General features: G+C 38.0%; 1 protein-coding gene across 1 annotated transcript in view; it reads left to right on the top strand.

Moving 5' to 3' along the window:
• sltm (SAFB like transcription modulator) overlaps nucleotides 1-17,112 on the top strand; it is a 21,788-nt gene extending 4,676 nt beyond the window's left edge. The window contains exons 4-22 of the mRNA XM_015391807.1: nucleotides 2,401-2,488; nucleotides 2,595-2,650; nucleotides 5,462-5,489; nucleotides 6,620-7,169; nucleotides 7,801-7,844; nucleotides 7,925-8,019; nucleotides 9,205-9,354; nucleotides 9,438-9,550; nucleotides 10,201-10,244; nucleotides 10,340-10,461; nucleotides 10,570-10,626; nucleotides 10,717-10,862; nucleotides 10,950-11,130; nucleotides 11,288-11,412; nucleotides 12,987-13,157; nucleotides 13,617-13,910; nucleotides 13,983-14,076; nucleotides 14,800-14,948; nucleotides 15,033-17,112. Coding sequence (XP_015247293.1) covers nucleotides 2,401-2,488; nucleotides 2,595-2,650; nucleotides 5,462-5,489; nucleotides 6,620-7,169; nucleotides 7,801-7,844; nucleotides 7,925-8,019; nucleotides 9,205-9,354; nucleotides 9,438-9,550; nucleotides 10,201-10,244; nucleotides 10,340-10,461; nucleotides 10,570-10,626; nucleotides 10,717-10,862; nucleotides 10,950-11,130; nucleotides 11,288-11,412; nucleotides 12,987-13,157; nucleotides 13,617-13,910; nucleotides 13,983-14,076; nucleotides 14,800-14,948; nucleotides 15,033-15,141 — 2,616 coding nt within the window. The 3' untranslated portion in view covers nucleotides 15,142-17,112. The remainder of the gene's footprint in view (nucleotides 1-2,400; nucleotides 2,489-2,594; nucleotides 2,651-5,461; nucleotides 5,490-6,619; nucleotides 7,170-7,800; nucleotides 7,845-7,924; nucleotides 8,020-9,204; nucleotides 9,355-9,437; nucleotides 9,551-10,200; nucleotides 10,245-10,339; nucleotides 10,462-10,569; nucleotides 10,627-10,716; nucleotides 10,863-10,949; nucleotides 11,131-11,287; nucleotides 11,413-12,986; nucleotides 13,158-13,616; nucleotides 13,911-13,982; nucleotides 14,077-14,799; nucleotides 14,949-15,032) is intronic.
• Nucleotides 17,113-21,097: the final 3,985 nt, after the last annotated feature.

Here is a 21,097-nt window from a genome sequence, read left to right as displayed (position 1 = left end):
CGATACTTTTATGCTGGGCTAGAACTTTTTATTTATTTATTTTTTTTACTTTAAACATGCTCCTCTACTATTTGATTTTTAGGTTTTTTTAAGTACAGTTACATTTTTGACAAACACTGCATTGAACTGATGTGGGAATTTACAAATGGAAATGCCAGTCCCAAACTGAATCCTTGTCTGAAAATTCTTTTTTAATCAGACTCCTTTAAAGGGGGGTCATAGAATGATTCTATATAAGGTATTTGGTGCTGGTCCTTAAGGTCTCTGAATAGGGTGGGTAACATTGGTTGGGCAGAAAATGGCATCTTTGCTGTTCTATTCTGTTCTGTTGCACCCTAATGTTAGCCCGGTTAAAAGCCCCAGAATGAAACGACAGGTTTTCTTCCTTTTACTGTATGCTCATGTATAATTAAATGAGCTGTTCGCTGATTGCTTGGTTTACAACGAGCTAAGCTGCTGAGCAAAGACGCATCATAGCAACAAGCACTCACTCACTGAAACATCAAATTGTTGATATGGTAGGGTGACCGGGCGCCCTCTTTTTCTCTGTCATGTCCTACTTTTCATATCTAAAAAAAAAAAATGCAAGGCTTAATTAAAAAATTTCAAACTGGGGATTTTGGTCTACTATAGTGCAGCAGAACTGAGCCGTGAGCTCCAGGGCTGGTCTGGGAACCCCAGCGGACGGGGGCAAGGAGCAAGCAGGGGACGGGACGACCGAAACCCGACCTGGTGACGGTAGCCTGGACACTGTGCTTTCCCCTGCCTGCCTTCATGTTACACATGAATTTCACATGAAAAACATCTGCTGTTGAAATGCAGCCAAACAATCGACTCTAGTGCTTTTCAATGCAGCAGATTTCTGACATTCTGTTTTAAGCTATTACAGGGTTTCCACGGGTCAGTAAGTGTCATTAAATCATTATTTGTTAAATTAAGGCCTTAAAGGAGAAGTTCGGTTTTTTACACTTTAAGCCCATTTTCTGTAGTGTCCAGGATGAAATCGAATGATTGACACCAAAAGTTTGACAATTGCTCCTGTCTCTGCTTTTTGGCTCATTTAGAATCAACCCCTGGCTGCTTTAGAATGGCTAGCATAGAGCATGTCCGATAATGTCCTTAAAACAACCTTAAACGTTCTTTTTTTTAAATATGCTACTCACCGTGTCGTCAGTGCTGTTCAGTGACGTTCCAAAAAAAGTTTCGTGAGGAAAAAACGTTCCTGTAGTGTTTTATTTTGCATTTTGTAAATCCCATTGAGTTCTGTAGGAATAGTCAATATTCCGCTGCCACCGGAAACGGAAATGGGGCCTGTTTACACAGTTGTAGTCTTTTCGCTTCACTCTGTGTACTCAGACGTCGAGAATCAAGAATCCACCTTTCGTATTCCATTTTCAGAGTTTTTTAAAGTGTTTAACAGAGACGTTAGCACCTCGACGTCGGAGTACACAGAGTGAAGCGAAAAGACTACAACTGTGTAAACAGGCCCCATTTCCGTTTCCGGTGGCAGCGGACAATTGACTATTCCTACAGAACTCAATGGGATTTACAAAATGCTAAATAAAACACTACAGGAACGTTTTTTCTTTACGAAACTTTTTTTGGAACGTCATTGAACAGCGCTGACGACACGGTGAGTAGCATATTTTAAAAAAAGAACGTTTAAGGTTGTTTTAAGGACATTATCGGACATGCTCTATGCTAGCCATTCTAAAGCAGCCAGGGGGTGATTCTAAATGAGCCAAAAAGCAGAGACAGGACCAATTGTCAAACTTTTGGTGTCGATCATTCGATTTCATCCTGGACACTACAGAAAATGGGCTTAAAGTGTAAAAAACCGAACTTCTCCTTTAATTGGCATTAAAATTATTTAAATATGATAATTGTGGCATTTAAAATGCTTTATTTTTTAAAAATGAATTTAGAAAAACTACTTCATCAGATAAATTATATTGCGATATATTTGCGTGGAACTGCTTTCGGGTGATCATAAAGCCGTATGTTTAGAAAAGGAAGCTTGATGTGGTGAAAAAGCTAGAGAATGGAAAAAACGAGGAATTCAGGACATGGCTGCAGCCTGTCGACAGTAAAGATGAAGGATTTTGCTGTTTTTCTCCTATATATGTATGTGTAATGTAAATGGTTATCATTATCCATATAATGTAATATTATTATATGGATTGAAAACATTTAAAATGGTATTGTGAAACATGTTTTGATATAAGAGTTCAACACCATCATACACATAATTTTGAAAAAAAAAAATCATTTGATAAACCCCCTGGTAATCACAACCTGCACATGAATGAATTTGTAACTGACCAATTTTTCATGAAGTTTGTCTTACAATGGTGAGTAGATGCTAAATATTTTTTTTTCTTTTTCAATAATGTTTTTAAGGCTAATGAAGATGAAGGTGGTGAGCTAGAGTACAATCAGACTCCGCCATCAACTGATGCATCGACAACAATAAATGAGAAAGTCCAAGGTAATTCTGGTTAACGCTTGACTTCACAATTCTCCCAGAGTGTAAAGGTTGCTTATCCAGTACCATATACTGAATCCATAAGGTACCTCCACGCTTAATCTTTCAGAAAAGAAATCCGATTCAGATTTGGAAAACACAGCGGATGAAGACACATTTTCCAAGGTGAGTGTGGCATGCCCTATAATTTGCCAATGGGTCAGGGGCTGTGGTTTCCTAGGACCGGCTTTGGTAATGTTTACGCTGTGATCAAAAACGTTTACATTCACATATGTAGCCATACTTTGTAATATACTTTGCTTCCTTTTAGAGGTTCAGCACAATCATTGAGAATTACTGAGAAATCAGAGAAAAACTTGAGAAATACTGAACAGCCCTTGGCTAACCCAACCATAGAGAACATGTGTCCCCTTTGGGCTTAACAAGCCACCGTAGCAGTGAAGAAAGCACTGCTACAAATCATATGTGATCCATCTTCAGTGTTTTATCCATGCCAGATGGCTCTGGGACCCCTTCATTTTGCCTGGTGGCATTTCAGAAACATTGTGAAATCTTAAATTTGCTGCTCTTGACATCATGATTATTATCTGTAGGCTAATTACAGAAGAATATGCAAAAAAAGGGATACTGCACAAAGGACTTCTATTATAGTTTTCCCTTATTTCCTCATTTTATCCCTCTTCAACACTCGCAAGAGTGATGTTTGTTACAAGTTATAGTTACCTTGCAAGAAGAATAACTTAAAGAAAAGTTTAAAAAACTGAAGTCAGCTTTTGATCCTCAAAGATGTTGAGCAACTGACTTTCCTGGTTTTTATACACTGAGTAGAGTTACCTGGTCTTTTACACAATTTGCAAATGCACATAAAGTTTAAGCTAAAATTTTAGCATAGCTTTTCATGTACTCTCAATCACGTCACAGACTCTGCATCAAACTGACCTTATAAATGCGTTTTTTTTTATTGCATATACACTATGTGTATATAAGATGACGATAAAAGCTGTCTAATTCATGTACAAAAATTGACATTGTGTGAATCTGTGTTATAATCCACATAGCACTTTGTCAGACTTTTCAAACTAGAAATGACGAGCTATAAAGCACCAAAACTCACCCAACTGCCCTGAATTATGACTCCATTCAGTCATATTTAAGATTAGAAGATGCGTTAAGCTTTATGTTTGGTTCGCAAGTTTAAGGTTTTATGAGTTAAATCAAAATGACTATACTACATCACTTTTAGCCTTGGACAATAACACAAAACATCTCGAGAAATCATAAAGTTAATTCAGGTGTAAGCTGTAAATGTTTTTGTTTTGATCTGAAAATGCACATCAGTTTTGTATCTACCTGTAACAAACGTTCAACTCTGTGGCGATTTACCAGCATTATTCCAGTCAAGTTGGGTGTGATGATTAATCTTTTGTTACTGTAAGGTTTGCCGGATCAGGAAGGGACAGGAGGAAATCTGAGATTTCTTTAGATGTTAAGAAATCTTATTTTGCATATGCATTTGAAGGGATGGAATACAGGTGAAACTAGAATGTGCGAGGATGTTTACTAATTTTTTTTACTGAATTTTTTTAACACTACAAATTTCAGAATCGTAATCTAAAGTGATACCATCAGTTTTTTTTATTTTTTGAGTTTTTACGACACTAGTGGCTCGTTTTTCTGACAGTAGGTTGACAGGAAGAGGGAGAGAGAGATGCAGCAATGGACCACAGGTCCGATTCAAACCCGGGTCGGCCGCGTCGAGGACTAAGTCCTCCGTACATGGGTCACGCTCACTAACCACTGCGTTCATTTCACTTCAATCACAAGAACTAAACATCACAGCAGTTCACTCTTATGATCAGATTTCCTTAATTACAAATGCATAAACAGATAACCCACCAGGTAACCTTAAAAAATGCTCCTTTGTGAGAGAAAATAGCACGGTTGAAAAGTAACTGATTTGGGTGGACGTTATTCATTTCTCTGTCATATTACACAACCAAAAATGTAATATAAAGGGGGAAAAAAGACCAAAAGAGGAAAGATCAGGGTTCAGCCTGATATGAAGTGTTAATGGGTCAGGTTTGTATTTGAATGGAAGATATCTGCTAGACAGGTCAGGTTCTCTAGTCATCCTAATGGGTTCGGGTGCGTTTGTGAAGCTGGCCCTGTGCAGGACTGATGGAGCTTCCTCTAGCTCAGCAAGCAACATTCCCTGTTGTTATACAAGTTGTTAGAAACAGAATGGTAAACATGCAGAACCACGTGGAGGTGAAGATTAATCTGTGATTCAAATCAGTTTTTCCACTGGCATGCAAAAACTTAATAAAACCAGGCTAAAAAATAAATATTCAGCATTCAACAATTCGATACGCTTCTTGGTTTGACACAAGAGCACGCAATAGTTTTTAGTCTTTAAATTTGTTTCCTTAGTAATTTTGGCTCTTTTATTTATTTATTACTTTTTTATTTGTGTATTTTGTTAAAAAATTTTGCACAGACAAATCCTGAAGGCCTTCAATTCGGTCAGGACCCACCAGTTGGGAAAGACGAATAAATTAGAGACGGTTAATTGAAATCAACTGCTTTAAAAGTTGGTTTAAATTGATGCACCAGTGGTACAAAAACCACAACATTGAAAAGGGTCAGAATGAGGCGCACATATGAAAAACTATTTAGTTGGCGTGGTTTGGTGTGTGCCATGAAAGAATGCTGTGCTAACTCTACACACAGCTTGATTAGCGCTATTGTCCACTATTGTCATAGTTTAGTATCCAGATGCTGGATAATGAACTATAAACTTGACTTTAGCTGAAACTGTAGCCCTTTTGTGCTTTTTTTCTTTTTAAATTACAGTTTTTAAGAGTACTCTTTACATAAAGATTTTTTTTGGTTATGCTCAAATAAAAGTAATACATTTGACAAACTGGTGTTTATATTTGTGGGGAAAGAGTCTCATCTCCTCTCCTCTTTTTCTAGGAAGTTGAGGAGTCTGAATCTGAAAAGGGTATGTATGCCACCACACATGTTTCATGTTCGTTGCTTTTCTCTTAAAGTCTTATGCTTCTGAGCCCTGGTGAATATCGTTTCCTGTATTCAATGGTATTTAAATGCGGTTGCACTATCTAGGGAAACTATGGAGAAGAAGTGTTGAGACAATTTGGATGTTTTTCGAAGAACGAGTCGCATGGGTCCCTTACATTTCTGGCTCTAGGTCTCAATTTTTCCACATCCATTGCCTTTGAGTTTTTGCTGCTTTTAAGGATTCTGCTTTCCAAGTTCTCGTGAAGAATGAAGTTTACCAAGGACATAATTTATGTCCCATCAGAGGAAAAAAGTCACTTCAAGATCATGGCAGTCTAAGCAGTGACTGACATGACTGGAAAGACCTGTGATAAATGTACTGGCAAACATCTGAATACACCTCCACTTTTTCTACTGGAATAAGGCACCTTATTAGAGGTTATATCAAGCATCTGGAATCCTCTAAAGTCAAGGACTGCTACGTTCATCGATGCCGGTTCCTTTTAAATATAGGACGTACTTTATGGAGGACAGTTCTTCTATCTTTGAGGCATACATGGAGACTTTGAAGCACGTAAAGAACCTGCATCGCTACGCTCAAAGGACCTGCAGGTTTTGAATGTGTACTGTTGTCGGGACACCTTGCAGCAAGCTTCACTTCACGATTAATCATCAATTTTGTTGATGGCACGCTAAAGGGGCTCGCACTCAGAATTGAAGAGCTACTGGAAGGTTTCCTGGACCCTACTTGTTTTGTGGACTGAACTCTGACGCATAATGGAAAGGAAAAAATAGATAAGTGAAGAATTGACTTATATGGACGTGGTATAGCTGCTTCCTCTTTGAGAACAGCTTCACCTTTTATAAATCAACACATCCACTTGAAAAGATGACTCCAGCCCAAGATGAGCCAAGAAGAAAGCCCTGACTCTGTGTGTTTTTTTTTTTTTGTTTTTTTTTTTGAAGATTATGTTGTCTTCTTTTGGTACCTGCGCCCTCGATGACCTTTAACAGTGAATGTGCTTTCTATTCTACTTCTGTTGGTCGAGTAACATGCGACATGTCAATGTTAAGATGTCTGTTTGCCATGTTTATCCTTATTAAATCCCTCAGATGTAACTGATACAGATGACGCTAGTCGCGAAAATTCTAAGCCTCCACCCTGTGAGGACAGCCTCGCTCATTCTGAGGCTGAAGCAGAGTCTGAAACCGTGGCGGCTGAGGCCGACTCAGAGCCTGAACCAGAGGAGAACGCAGAGGCTGACGAGGACGTAGACCGAGAGGCTGAGACCGAAGAAGCCGAGAGGGATCCTGAAACAATGAGCTCCTCTAGAGAAGCAGAGGATGATCACCTGTCTGTCTCAATCCAAAACGAAGACACCCTCACCCTGGATGTTGAAGGTGATGACCTCCTGGAAACAGGTAAACATGTGAGACTTCCAGATCCAGAGGCAGAGAAGAGCACTGAGACCTGTGCTGAGATGGGTCCAGATGATGACATGAAGGAAGAAGACATGGAGGACCACAAAGATGGTAAGGACGACGAAGGAGCCATGAAGAAAGACGCCAGAGACGCCATGACGGATGCTGAAACCGAAGATAAAGAAATGGATTCTGGGAAGAAAGGCCAATCTACTACAGGGGCCTTGGGTCAAGATAAGAGGTTTGTCTTTCTATGTCAGTTCTTTGATTCTACTTCCAAGTCCACCTCACTAAGAGAGCAGCATTGTGGGTAGCCTCAAGATGATTTTTGTTTTTTTTTTTGGCCATAAGGAAATTGTTCACAGATGTACCTTATCGTGCACTTTGCTGCTTTGGTTTATTTCTCTGAAGTTGGTTAAATGTGATTAACCAGGAGACAAGAAAACAAGTCTTTATTTTGTTACTTTGATCCTTTTGCGGTTTCTACACATGGCAGTGTAAAAAAAGCATTAGCCTCCATGATGATGATTTTTTTTTTTTCTCTAAATATTTTTTCAAACGGTGATGCAATGACGTTGAGCAGACCACTGAAGATTTCACTGACCCAGGGATTAAAAAAAAATAATCAATTGGCTGACCACCCGATCCACCATGCAACCGGGAAAAAAAAGAAGCTTTTGAGACTCCGGCACAGATCCACACCCTGCCTTAAGGATGTTTTTTATTTTTGTTGCTCTTTTTTTTTTTTTTTTCCTTCCTTCAGGAGTTGGAAAATATGTTTTTGATCTATATGATGGATGTTTTTCTTTTTGTTCATGATTTTATCTACCCTCACTTATTTTAGTTTTGGTTTTGTAACATTCATGTTCTAGCTCTTCAAGAGACAAAGATGGAAAATCTGCAAAGGATGAAAAAGGTAAGATGGCTTGAGGTTTAAAAAAGACATCGCTCTGTTAAACTTCCAACTAATGCTTAAAATCTCCTTAACTTGAACAGCTGTCAGCAGCTCTTTTCGTAACCTATGGGTGAGCGGTCTGTCCTCGAACACCAAGGCAGCTGATCTGAAGAACCTGTTTGGCAAATATGGGAAGGTAAGAAATCCTGGAAACGTTTGGTTAAATTTGGTGCCAGCTATGATTGTTTGGACCACTGATCAAGATGTATAAAAAGTGAATGAAGAACAAAACCGAACTGTTGATTTAGGTACGTTATTTAACTGAGGGAATCAAAAAATCCTCAACCCCCATAACGGGGATGTCCAAGGCAGTTATATTTCCCAGAATGCCATGCACGGAGAGCTCTCCTCGTAAAGCATTATGGGACCAATAATTATTGGTCACAAAACTTGCAAACCCTGCCCACCAGAGAAAACCCATCAGGGAAGAATTGCATATTTAAAACAGAAGTGATCATTTTCTAATAGCCTTTAAATGGTAGGAAAACGCTGTCTTGTATACTCGGATTACACTAGCTGGCACTATTTTTCTTTATTTTTTTTGCTATCCATTCCCCCCAAACCACCCTGGTTTGTAGATATTGAACCCCACCTCAAGGTTACTACTGGATATTCACCAAGAGAGAACTTTCCAGTAAACCTGTCCTTCCAAGTTTCTTCTGGAAAAAAACTGTTTCTTCCGGCTGGACAACCCCAGAAATTAACTGGATGGTAAACATAGTTTATAAACATCCTTTGATTTTTTTATTTTATTTTTTTACTCTAGAGAAGATTTTAGAGCACCCCACTGGTTAACATTTTTTAAGAAAGCTTGCATCTTTGAAAATAGAAACTTGTACTATGTTCCTCCTCCTGTGATGCATTACATTAAAACAAGCTCAACCTAGCTGTGTAATCTTTTCTCACTTAAAATGGAATACAGCAATATAAATATTAATAATAATATAAAAAGTGAAAAATCTCAAATGATTACTTCTAACTGGACTGAAAATGTGGATAGCACTATTCAAACACTTCACAAGGTTGGATGATTCAGAGGAAGTGATTTTTTTTTTATATATATATATCCTCTCAGTAGAAACTGCTTTAAATCATCTTGATTTATGAATTCTCTCGAGCTTTTTTTCAGCTCACATTTTCTTTTCTGATTTTCAGGGACTAAATTAAAAGTTAGTTTTATATTGTTTAAATGTGATGCTTATACATCTTCACAGGATACAATTTAAGTCACTTTTGTCTCCTGTCTGATAAGCATTAAATCTGAAAATGATCCTTTACTTCAAAAACTAGAACTCCTAAGGCGCAAATATGTTTTCTACAGGTGCTCAGTGCTAAAGTGGTAACAAACGCTCGCAGTCCTGGTTCAAAATGTTACGGCTTAGTGACGATGTCCTCCAGCGCTGAAGTGGCGCGCTGCATCTCCCACCTTGACTGTACTGAGCTCCATGGACAACAGATATATGTTGAACGGGTAAACGGCTACCTCAAATGCTGCTATGGTAATGGTTAATGGATTGTATTGTCTTAATTTGACTTTTTTTTTTTTCTTCAAAGGTCAAAAATGATCCACTGAAAAAAGAGCCCTCAAAGAAAGAAGCGGAGGACAAAGCAGTGTCTGGCAAGTCGAATATTAAGCACAGTTTGACTGGGACTAAACAGACAAACAAGTGAGTAACAACTTCAGGGTTTATGTCCTAATGTCCCTAATATGAAAGCTTTATTCAAAATTGCATCTTTATTTTATGTTTTTTTTTTTTTTTTTTTTTTTTGAGAAGTCTTATTTAATGAAGGGGATATTTTGTAAAGCCAAACTATGTTTAAACAGGAGAGTTGAGCTGTTTAAATGCTCTCTTTGATGGCTACAGATTAGGTAGCGGATACCAGAGGACAAACTTAACTGTGTACAGGTCTTGCTAAGAAAAAAAATGAGAAGAGAACATTTGTTTTGTTTGTAATTCAACTCTGGACATTTTCAAATATAATTGTAATCAGTTTTCAGCTGGGCTGTTTTTACCTTTCCCCGTTGAAGCCACTCCTCTCTGGTCACTGAACTCTGTAAACAGCCACATTCCTCTGCTGAAGGTAGAATCTGAAAAGTTTGGTACAATATTAAAACTACCTGAAGCTTGTATTTCATGTATTTCTGTTGTCATTTTAGTGCTTCTATGTAATCTCTGAACTTTAATTTTAATAATTTTGGTTGTACCGGTAGAGATCTGGCATCTGATGTTTTTCACTCAGTTCATTGTATCCTTGACTACACACCTGATGTTATTGAAATACAAATTCAATAAGAAAAGTGACTTTTTTTTTTTTTTNGCTCTGACGATGATTCAAAGAAAGACGACAGAAAGCGTGGACGTAAGTCTCTCCTCCAGTTTTCAGAGCTGGAATGATCTTAGCTTTTTCATTAAGTGTCTCTCATATAAATGTTTCTTGTTAATAATTGTTTATAGAAACAAAGAGTCCAGGAAAGACGGCAGCAGAAGATCCTCCTACTGGAGAGGAGAGCTTTGGCAGAAGGCCTTTTAGAACCGGAAGATATTTTAATAATAGAACAGGAAGATATTTCAATAAAGTAAGCTTTTATTTATGTTTTTAATAGGTTGTTTTTAAGTAATCTTATTAAATTGTCAAAAATGGATGTTAAGTAAAAAAGTTTTTGTGTTTGTTTTTTTTTTCCCAGCCCTATGGGAACACTTACTTGGATAAGCGTCCAAGGTGGTTGATCCCTCCTGAAGAGGTTAAACTTTTCTCTTTATAGCCTATTACAAATTGCTTTAATCTGTTTATTTAGTTAAATTGGGTCTTAATGATTTTATTGTTCCCTTAGGTACAAATGCTGAGAGAGAAGCGGCAAGCCTTTTTCAACAAAGGGGTAGATAGTGATATTCTGCCCTTTGACAAGTTTAAGGAGCAGAAGGACCAGAGGACGCGTGAACAAATCGAGCGCTTCCAGAGAGCGGCTGAGCTGCGCAGGTAGCTCTCTTACATTAACCTCAAAACACTTTGAAATGAAGAAAATATTATTTAATCCTGAGAGAAACAAAAAACATTTGTCTGAAGGCGCCGTGAAATAGCAGAACAAGAGCGGAGGGAGCGCGAGAGAGTCCGTCTGATGCGTGAACGGGAAGAACGGGAGATCCTGCTCCGGGAGCGCCAAAGGCTGGAGATGGAGAGACAAAAACTGGAAAGAGAGCGCCTGGAGAGAGAGAGGCTCGAGAGGGAGAGGATTCGCATAGAGCAGGTAAAGTAAACATGAACAGACTCACTCAATGGGTTAATACAACTTGCGGGGATATATATGTTATTTTTTTTTCCAAACATGCATCAAATTTATTGCCAGTTAACTATGGTTTCTGTTACAAGAGAAACATCCCAGTGAACCATTTTCTGTTTTAAAGGAACGTCGTAAGGAGGCTGAGCGCATGGCACGTGAACGAGAGGAGCTTCGGCGGCAGCAGGAGCAGCTGCGTTTTGAACAAGAGAAGAGAAATAACCTGAAAAGGGGTCGTGAGGTGGAACACGGGTATTTATTTTAATTTTTTGGAGCATTTGTTGCTCTCTTGTCAGCTTTAACTCAGTTTTATGCATGAGGTAGGAGAAAGCTTTTAGTAAAAATAAAAACAAAGGCTTTAATGCTTACATAGAAACTTTGTTTTATTAGCAGCTAGGTGTGATAGTTAACAGATAAATTAATTTACCTCTGAGCAGAATTGCCTTTCATATGGATATTTTTTTCGAGCACAGTGAGAAACTTTCGACAAAAGATTAACACTCATTTCTGTCCCATTGAAAAGCCTTTAGCGAGCAGAGAGCTACCCATAGAGAATACAGGGGTTTGCAAAAGTACACAAAGTGATGTAAAGTTGTGAAAGGAAAATTACACATGCCACAAAACCGGCTTAAATTTGAGGCTTTTTTTCTGCAATATGTTCGACGTTTCTATCAGTTCTGTAAGATTGCAGTACTTAATTGTAAATGTTTGAAATCTGAACCCCGTCGCCCCCTGTTCAGTGATTGTTTTTTCCCTCTAACATCCTCTCCGAGGTCCAAGTATACAGCAGAATCCCACCCTTAGCCACTGGCTCTCCTGTACTACTCCATGTGTTTGTGTAGATGTTGTTTTGTCCTTCAGTTTTTTTTAGTTTTCATCTGTTGCCACTTATTCTTGATTTGGTATAGGTCTGGACTTTGACGAGGGCATTCTAGGACATGAATATGTTTTGTTTTCAACCATTTCATTGTGGCCTTAGCATTATGTTTAAGGTTGTCATCCTGCTGGAAGGCAAACCTCGACCTAAGATTGCCCTGTATTTGGGTTCATCCATCAACTCTGATCATCTTGATTGTTTCTCCTGAAGCAGACCACTCCATAGCATGATGCCACTACCACCATATTTAACAGTAGTTGTGGTCGGTTGAGAGTGATGTGCAATGTTAGATTTCTGCCACTGATAATTTGGCAGACAGGTCCAAATCATCTTTTTCCACTCTTTGCTCTCTCTGGCCCTTTTTGCTACATCTCTGATCAGTGCTGTTGTTCTTACTGTAAGTTTATCAGGAAGGCCTAGTCTTGGTAGAATTGTACCATACTTTTCCCATTTCTGGATGATGGATTGAACAACTCCTTTATCCCTGATCTGTCTGCAGTGTACCTTTGACCTTACGATGCCATTTACTCCCCTATAGTCTCTGAACCACCCTGATTCCATCACACAGCAGCTGATTTTGTACTGATATTAGATTATGAACAGGTAGACTATTCAGTCAACAATCAGGCAACTTCTGACAGGGATTGATTGCACTAGGAGAAAAGGGGCTGAATCATTTTGCACTTTCTATTTTTATTTTTATTTTATTTTTTTAAATATTTTATATCATGTATAGTTTTTATTTTGTGAACAATTGATTACCAATTCATTTACTTTGCATTCTGACTATATGCCTGTGTTTTTGACATCTAAGTGAAGCATTAAATGTTTTGCGGTAAACAGGTGGCAAAAATCATTAACAACGGAGTTGAACAGATTTTAGCCTGAAGCAACTTTTTCTGTAGAACAATTTTGACTTGAAAGCTTCATTAGTCTGCTTCATGTTTAGCCGGCGTGATGATCCCTACTGGAACGGCAATAAAAAGATGCATTCTGAGCCAGAGGTCCACCTGAACCAAGGCTCCAACTACAACCGACCGCAGAATCGCTTCCCCAGCGTAAATCCTCGGGAGAGGGGCCGTTTCTCAGACGCTGGCCATCAGCCTAACACGTTTGACAGGTATGGGAAGATTCCAGGAGTAAAACTTTTTTTAGTGTAGCATATGGTTACATTTCTGGGCCACAAAGCTGGACTTGGTTAAGTAAGATTCATTTAGAAGTTTAAAACATCACCCATGTTGCAGCATCTTTTTAAAATATATTTTTTTGATTTGTGTCACCAGAATGTCTACCATAAATCCTCTTTACTTACACTCGAGCAGAAACCTGCAGAAACATCTCGTTGACAAATCTTGTGAAGTTTGTAACTTTATCATAAATGGTGCAAATAGAAAATGTCATTTGAATGTGTTTTAAACATGATCAAAAGTCATCAATTACTTGACTTTTTAGGTTTAATCATCAAGGCTGTTGGTAGATATCAGTTTAGGTTTCAGCTTAATAACCGTATTGTTTAGTGTAATGGCAGTACTGTAACCTGTTTTGGTTCTGATCACCGCCTTTCTTTTTTACTTCCAAGGCGCAATAAATATGAGGGCGAACCAGAGGCAAAGAAGAGTCGTCCAGCTCCTCACAGAGAGGGCTCTGGCTTCGAGAGATACCCCAAGAACTTTGATACCGTCCGCAGACCCGAGCCACCTCCCCGTGGTGACACTGACCGCAGAGAAAGAGACGAGAGGCGCCCTCCGCCTATACATGATCGCCCTGTGGGAGCAAGAGCTCCAATCACTGCTGCGTCACACAACCGCCCACTGAGGGATGGACCAGGGTGGAAGAATGATGGAGGGATTAATTCCAACAAGGGAGATATGAGGTATTGAACAGTTTACTCTTCTTGAACATTCATCAGAAGCTGTGCTACATTAACTGTCTGTGCTTCCTGCAGAGGGCCGATGCGCATGCGGGAAGATCGTCCAGGCAGGGACAGCGGAAGGAGTGGCTTTAATAACAGAGGTCAACCCATCGGCATCAATGATCAGGTCTGGTTTTAAAAACTGTTTTTTGTTAGACTAAACTCTGAATACTTTAAACTGAAACAACTACAGGGTGGTTTGATGAATGAGATAAGCCTGTATCTCTACAAAAAAAAGCTAAAGAAGTAAATAAAAATGGCTACATATATTTGATTTAATGCTTTAATGACATAAATGTCCTTGAGAGCAGAGTTGAAATGTCTTTCTGCTTCTAAAAAGATGACTTTAGGATAGGGGTCTGCAACTTTTTATATCCAAAGAGCCATTTTACCCAGAGTTCAACCAAGTGCCACATTAAACAACCTACTATTAATGTATTTTTAGCTTTTAAAATAATAAAAGCATAATTTCTAAGCTAATTAAAAGAGAAACGACTCATAAAACATATTTGTTTCTTTTTTAAATGTCATTCTTTTCTGTCCTATGAAAAACACAAAAACTTTTAAGACTAGTATTTATTATAGTACATTCCTTTGCTCTTTACATATATTTAACCACTATTAATAGGTGCTGTACCGGGTCCAAAGACCCACATGTGGGTCTGGAGCAGCAGGTTGCAGACCCCTGCTTTAGGATGTGTTAAGGGTGTTGAAATATCACATTTTTATTCCTTTGGTCTCTTTTTTTCCCCCCTTATCTAAATTCACTGTATCATGATGAACATTTCAATAGTTAAATTTCCACACGGTTTGACTGGTTGACTGACTCCCAACACCTCTGTTTCTGCAGCCGTTCAGCTCTGGCCGGCAGGTAGTGGTGGAGCGTCACAGCAGGGAGCAAGTACCGAGGAAGGAGTGGCATGGTGGATCAAGCTCTCAAGGAGTCTTTCCTGATAATCGCAGGATGGAAAACAGTCGTGGGATGATGCCTACCTCCAGGTACACCAGTTAGACCAGATGACAAAAGCCTCATCACGCGTTTTTGACACAGCTCTGACGATTGTAACCGTTGTCTCCTTGCAGCCATTCTTCGGGATTGAGCCGGATTGTACAGATCACCAGCAACCCTATTTCCAGCAGCGGCACCGTGGGAGGATTCAAGGCTTTTAAAGGAGCGTCGCGGCCCTTCTGAGTTCAGCTATTTAAAGGATTTAATATTGGAAGACTTTTTGTTCTCCCGAACACTCTGATTTTTAAAATGACTGTTTTGGGCAGCGCATCAGCAGCCCTGTTTTAGTCTATACAGTCTTTACGTCAGTGTGGATCCTGATAGTTTTGTTGTTACCACCAAAACGTTTTAACATTTCTGAGGTTGCTGCACATCCCTGTCTCCTAGTATCAAGCTTTCCAGTGATGATGTAGGATTCCTCCTATCGTTAGTGGTTGTATTTTTAGTAGTTTTCCCGTGTAATCTTTTTGTTTCAGTGTATTATATAATCCAAAATACTAAGGATTTCTGACAGATGTGGATGTTTCTCTGAGATGGATGACAGTTTTTTTTTTTTTTTTTTTTGAGAAGTCTTATTTAATGAAGGGGATATTTTGTAAAGCCAAACTATGTTTAAACAGGAGAGTTGAGCTGTTTAAATGCTCTCTTTGATGGCTACAGATTAGGTAGCGGATACCAGAGGACAAACTTAACTGTGTACAGGTCTTGCTAAGAAAAAAAATGAGAAGAGAACATTTGTTTTGTTTGTAATTCAACTCTGGACATTTTCAAATATAATTGTAATCAGTTTTCAGCTGGGCTGTTTTTACCTTTCCCCGTTGAAGCCACTCCTCTCTGGTCACTGAACTCTGTAAACAGCCACATTCCTCTGCTGAAGGTAGAATCTGAAAAGTTTGGTACAATATTAAAACTACCTGAAGCTTGTATTTCATGTATTTCTGTTGTCATTTTAGTGCTTCTATGTAATCTCTGAACTTTAATTTTAATAATTTTGGTTGTACCGGTAGAGATCTGGCATCTGATGTTTTTCACTCAGTTCATTGTATCCTTGACTACACACCTGATGTTATTGAAATACAAATTCAATAAGAAAAGTGACTTTTTTTTTTTTTTTTTAAAGAAACTCATATAATCAATATATACATTTGATAAAAAGACAGTAAATGCACATTTCAGTTTGTGTTTTACATGACGATCTGAAAATAAACTAGTCTCCCAAGTTCTAAAATGTATATCTCATTTAATACTTAAACTGATGATTCAGTTGTCTATAGGTGACTTCTTCAGTACGGTTAACATTTCTCTGAATGACTGTAGAGGTCTAATCTGTATGGAGTTGCATGTTATCTCCATAGAATTTGCAGGTACCGTGACCTTCTTCCACACTCCACAAACATTACTGTTAGGGTTAACTAGTCTTTCTAAATTGTCCCATAGAGCGAGAGTCCATTTATGTTTGGCTGTGCTGTTACCCTGTGATGAACTGGTAACGTGTGTCACCAAATAACCACTGGATATATGCACCAGCTCCTTCAAATCCTTGCAAGGATATTATAGACTGTGGATAAAAAAAAAAGTTAATTTATTCCAGCTGAGAACATATAACTTAATTTTGTTATAGTACTAACAAAAAAGCACAGTGCTCTGGTATTATAACTGCTCCCATTTATGTAGCAGATTTGGCCTCTTTAAAAGAACATGCCTCTACTTAAAGATGAGCCTTTTTTTTGTCATTAAGGGCGGGATACGACCAACAGCTCTTGGGTTTGACCCCTGCGCTTTAAAGCATAAAAGTAAATCTGCCTAGAAAAAACCTTATGCTGTTTGGTTTTCAAAACATGACACTTTAATTGGCTATGAATTTCTACTTTGGTCTCATCAGTACAGTGCACATCATTTCAGAAGCCTAGCAGTTAATTCTAATGCAGGTTTCATGACTCAAACTACTTTTTTTGTTAAAGGCGTGCCTACCCAACAAGCAATGCATTATTTTCCCTATTTTGTTTTAAGCCACTAGAATAAGTGTCATGTGGCTTTTACCTTTATAGGTTTTTATCCCTGAGCTTTCTGTCTTTGTTTGAAACTGTTGGGGTCTGTTCTTGTTTTCTACCATCATACGTCTCTGTAGAAAATGTAGTTAAAATGCTCTGAATAGAAAGTTCCAAACCTCAATGTGCCAAGGGGTTTAAATACATTGGATTAGCAGCATAGTATGGCTACTTTCTCATATTTCCCCCTTGGTTTTGCACATGTAGCTTCATGGCTTGACTTTAATGATATCACTGTGGAGTTTTTGTACAAATAAAGTTGAGACTTCACAAACAAAATACTTTTTCTATAAATTCCATTTTTATATGATATTTGAGCAAAAAAGTAAAACTCACCTCATGTTTTCTTCAATCCCATCACCAGAGACGGTTCAAGATCATTACTACATTAACCAGAAAAGGTTTTCAATCAATTAACTGTCAGAAACCCTTATAAGGTTAGGTAATACGATGTCTTCAATCTGCTGGGGCATGTCCGTAGAAGATATCCATACATTGCAATAATTCAGTTTGAAAAGTAACATTTATCAAACACAGTGATATACTCAAAGATTTTAAACTAGATTTCAGTGATTATAGTTAACAGTTAAAGGTATAGTGGAGGATGTTCTTTTTCCGGGTGGATCATCAAAATAAGTGGTCCTTACTGTCAATCATTCTGGTGATATGTTTACGTAAGGCCGTCCTAAGTGCTTATCCCCATTTTCACTTACTGGTGGTGAGTCTGATATAGTGGAAAAATTGCAAATCTTCTTTTGGAAAGTAAAACGAACATGAGTGATGAAAACAGCAGCTTTTAAACAGAGCGTGCACGAGGAGAAATGGGCTTGTGCGTGCGCACGCACACGTTTAATAGTCGATCCCTCTTGGGAGCAGGTACAGGGTCATGCATGTGCATTTTTTCTTTTCAGAAATTTGCAAAAATCCTCCACAATACCTTTAAGGAAAATTCTTTAAACCAAAGCACATTCCGTTCCACTTCTTAGCCTCAGTAAATTTCTTCTGATGTCTCTGGTGCAGGAGTTGTTCCATACAATAAATGGTACAGTTCTGGTCCATTTCTTCGAAAGGTACTTGTAGGGTTGCAACAAAACCATCCACAAAACATTAAATGGGTTTCACTTCCCAGTCATCTCTACATTTTCCTTTTAAATCAACTTTCCAGTATAACGGGTGTTCTGTAAACAGACAGCTGATGCAGCTTACCCTCTTCATGGATGCTTTTGAGTCCGTAACCTTCGCTCTGAATGCATGGACCAAGGCCTATTCTTGCTATCCTTCTAATAAATGAATAAATGAAACTTGGAGAGAAAACCTTGCATAAAATTGAACTTCAAAAAAGTAATATTCCAGTTTTATTTGTAAATGTTATTTTATCAAAAGATTTATTTAAAAAAAGCTTAAAATATGTCATTGTGTGTGCAATTATATTTAAATTGCTTGTTTTATGTTACAGGCTGAAAAACACACAAATTTAATTCAATTAAAGTGTTTCCTGCTCTTAGGAAATTGCTAAAAGCACCTTAAATTCTTCAGTGGATTTAGTGTAAAATTTACACTGGTTCAGAAACATGTAACAGATGGAGCCCATTCCTGACAATATCAGACATTGTTGAAGTCTGACCTTAACACCATCCCCTGATGAAAAGTCTGTTCATGGAAACATGTCACGGACATTTTGATCAGTAAGCAGCTCAAATAATTGTCATGTTAAGAACTAGTATTATGATCTATGTATAAAGACTTTTTTTTTTACCCAGTGGAACAGGATGCTAGATTATGCTCTGTGTTTTCAAAGGAAAGAAATGCACAACAATGACAACAAGCAAGTACTGATCTTAGTTTTTATTATCCAGGTAACTTCTAATCAGGTTGAATTTCCCTTGTCTATAAGGCATTTTGTTATATATATATATTCATATTTTATATATATATATATATATATACACACACACACATACATCACCATATACAATATGTGACTTATGTGAAAGGCTACATACATTATTTGGTCATTTTAAGTAAATAATGATAATGAATTTGACACTAATGAGTAACCTTTCATATTCTCAAACAAAGTCCTTTTGCTTATGTGATGCTTAAACATAAAACACCGTGCAGCAGAACTGATACTGATAGGGTGATAAATAATAAAAATGTCCCTGTGCCTAACATTTAATTCACCCCATGCTTCACAAATTTAAAACTGGGAGTCTGGTATTGCATCAAAGTAGAAATCTCCATTAGATTGTTGCAACACTCTGGATGTGTCTCATGCAAAATGAACAGCTTCGTCCGCTACAGTAACACTCACTCGTTATAAAGCAAATCTATGAGAACGCGATGTAGTGTAATTATGGACCAGGCTTGAAACATTACTACTTAAATTAGAAGTACACCTACCGACATTTTTTTAAAGGGCAAGTATCACCATTACAATATAGAGCCATAAAAGCTTCTACGGCTATAACGAATGTCATGGGCAGGGAATGAACAGCCAGGCCATTGACGAGACCATAGCGGTTTGTGAGCTTAAAGTTGATCAGTTCAACATTTTGAGACTTCTGCCAATAGAAAAACTTCAGTTAATGACCAGCAGCTCCAGATGCCACAATAATTAGCTTCAGTTGCACCAAATGAAGGAGAGTGTTTGAATGTGGCTGCAGCCTGTCCGTAGATTCGTATACGATTTCTTCCCATTGGACACGTTTGTTCACCACCCTGAAGTGACTTACTTTGGGGATCAAACATGTGATGAGAGGACTTAAAGCAGACAAAGTTGAGACAGTCTGCGTCCTCAGAGTAACATTTTGACAGCTATATTATTCTAACTAACCCCTTATGAATACAACAGAACCAGTATGTGGAGAAAAAGGCTTTTCTGGAGATGCAGTGCTGGTAATAACCTGCTGATGTATGCCATCAGAGTAACAATGCTACTGAGAATTGGAGCAAAAATTACGACATCTGAATGCAGGAGGAATATTTAGCTTTACCAATTACAGGCTTTATCACATTGGGTCATTTGTTGATGATGTCTTTTGTGACTCTTGTTACTCAATGGATAAAAGTCGTCTTTATTAATTACATTTTGAGTTACAGACATTGTTTTAGTAAGTTCTATGCCCTAATGCCAGAGTTTAACTTAAACGTAACACCACTCACCTTTTAGCTGCCTTGTGCTGACCTATTTCGTCACAAAAATGGTGATACCTGCCCTTTAGTTTGTATTTCTCCAAACAAAATCAACCTTTACTGTACTCAACCAACATCTGTCTTCCTCTCCAAACCTTCCTGATGGAAAAAAAAAATCATCTTTAAGCTGTGCATTGTTTCATAATCATGTATATTGGTAGCCATAAGACAGATGTACCACTAACCTGAGTAGTATATTAAATTGCAGCAAGTTGAATTGAACTGGTGCTACCTTATTGACGACATTTTTTCACTTTAGCCAAAGCAGCCCTTTTCAAACTTACTATTATTCCTTACAACTATAATTTAGCAGGCTTAAGAGATACTCCAACCGTTAGAAATAATTTGGCCATCTTTTTCATCATTTTTTTTTGTTTCGTTAAGGTACCCCACAAAAAAAAGCACTCCTGCACAATTAATGTTCAATAGAAAATGAGGTATGTTCCTTTTTTATCTGTTAGTGCATATCAATGTAACAGTGCAAAACCAATTGCAAAAAAATATATATACACGTTCCACGATCACCTTTTTCAAAAGACTAGATTTACAGCATTTACCCGACCATCACTTTTACAAAGCATACAAGAACCCACTATGAGACACAGAACATAGAGTATCCCACTGATTATTTCATCATAAGACCCCAGGGTGAAGCAAACACTTGAAATATCTGAACCAGGTAATGGTGACCATGAATAAATATCTAGCTAAAGCACTGAAGTATGTTCGTAATAAGAGGTGGCGTGTCACTTCACAAGTTTTGCACAAACCAACATAAAAAAAAACAACCAAACTTCCCTTAGTCATGTTTCATCATTCTAAACCTCTACTGGAATGTTTAATAATGTGTTCAGTTGATTGACCAAGAAACACAAGAAATAAAAAATAACAATTAA

Source organism: Cyprinodon variegatus, unplaced genomic scaffold (assembly GCF_000732505.1).
Source record: "Cyprinodon variegatus isolate N-32 unplaced genomic scaffold, C_variegatus-1.0 Scaffold561, whole genome shotgun sequence".
Classification (NCBI taxonomy): domain Eukaryota; kingdom Metazoa; phylum Chordata; class Actinopteri; order Cyprinodontiformes; family Cyprinodontidae; genus Cyprinodon; species Cyprinodon variegatus.
This window is presented reverse-complemented; position numbering and strand designations above follow the sequence as displayed.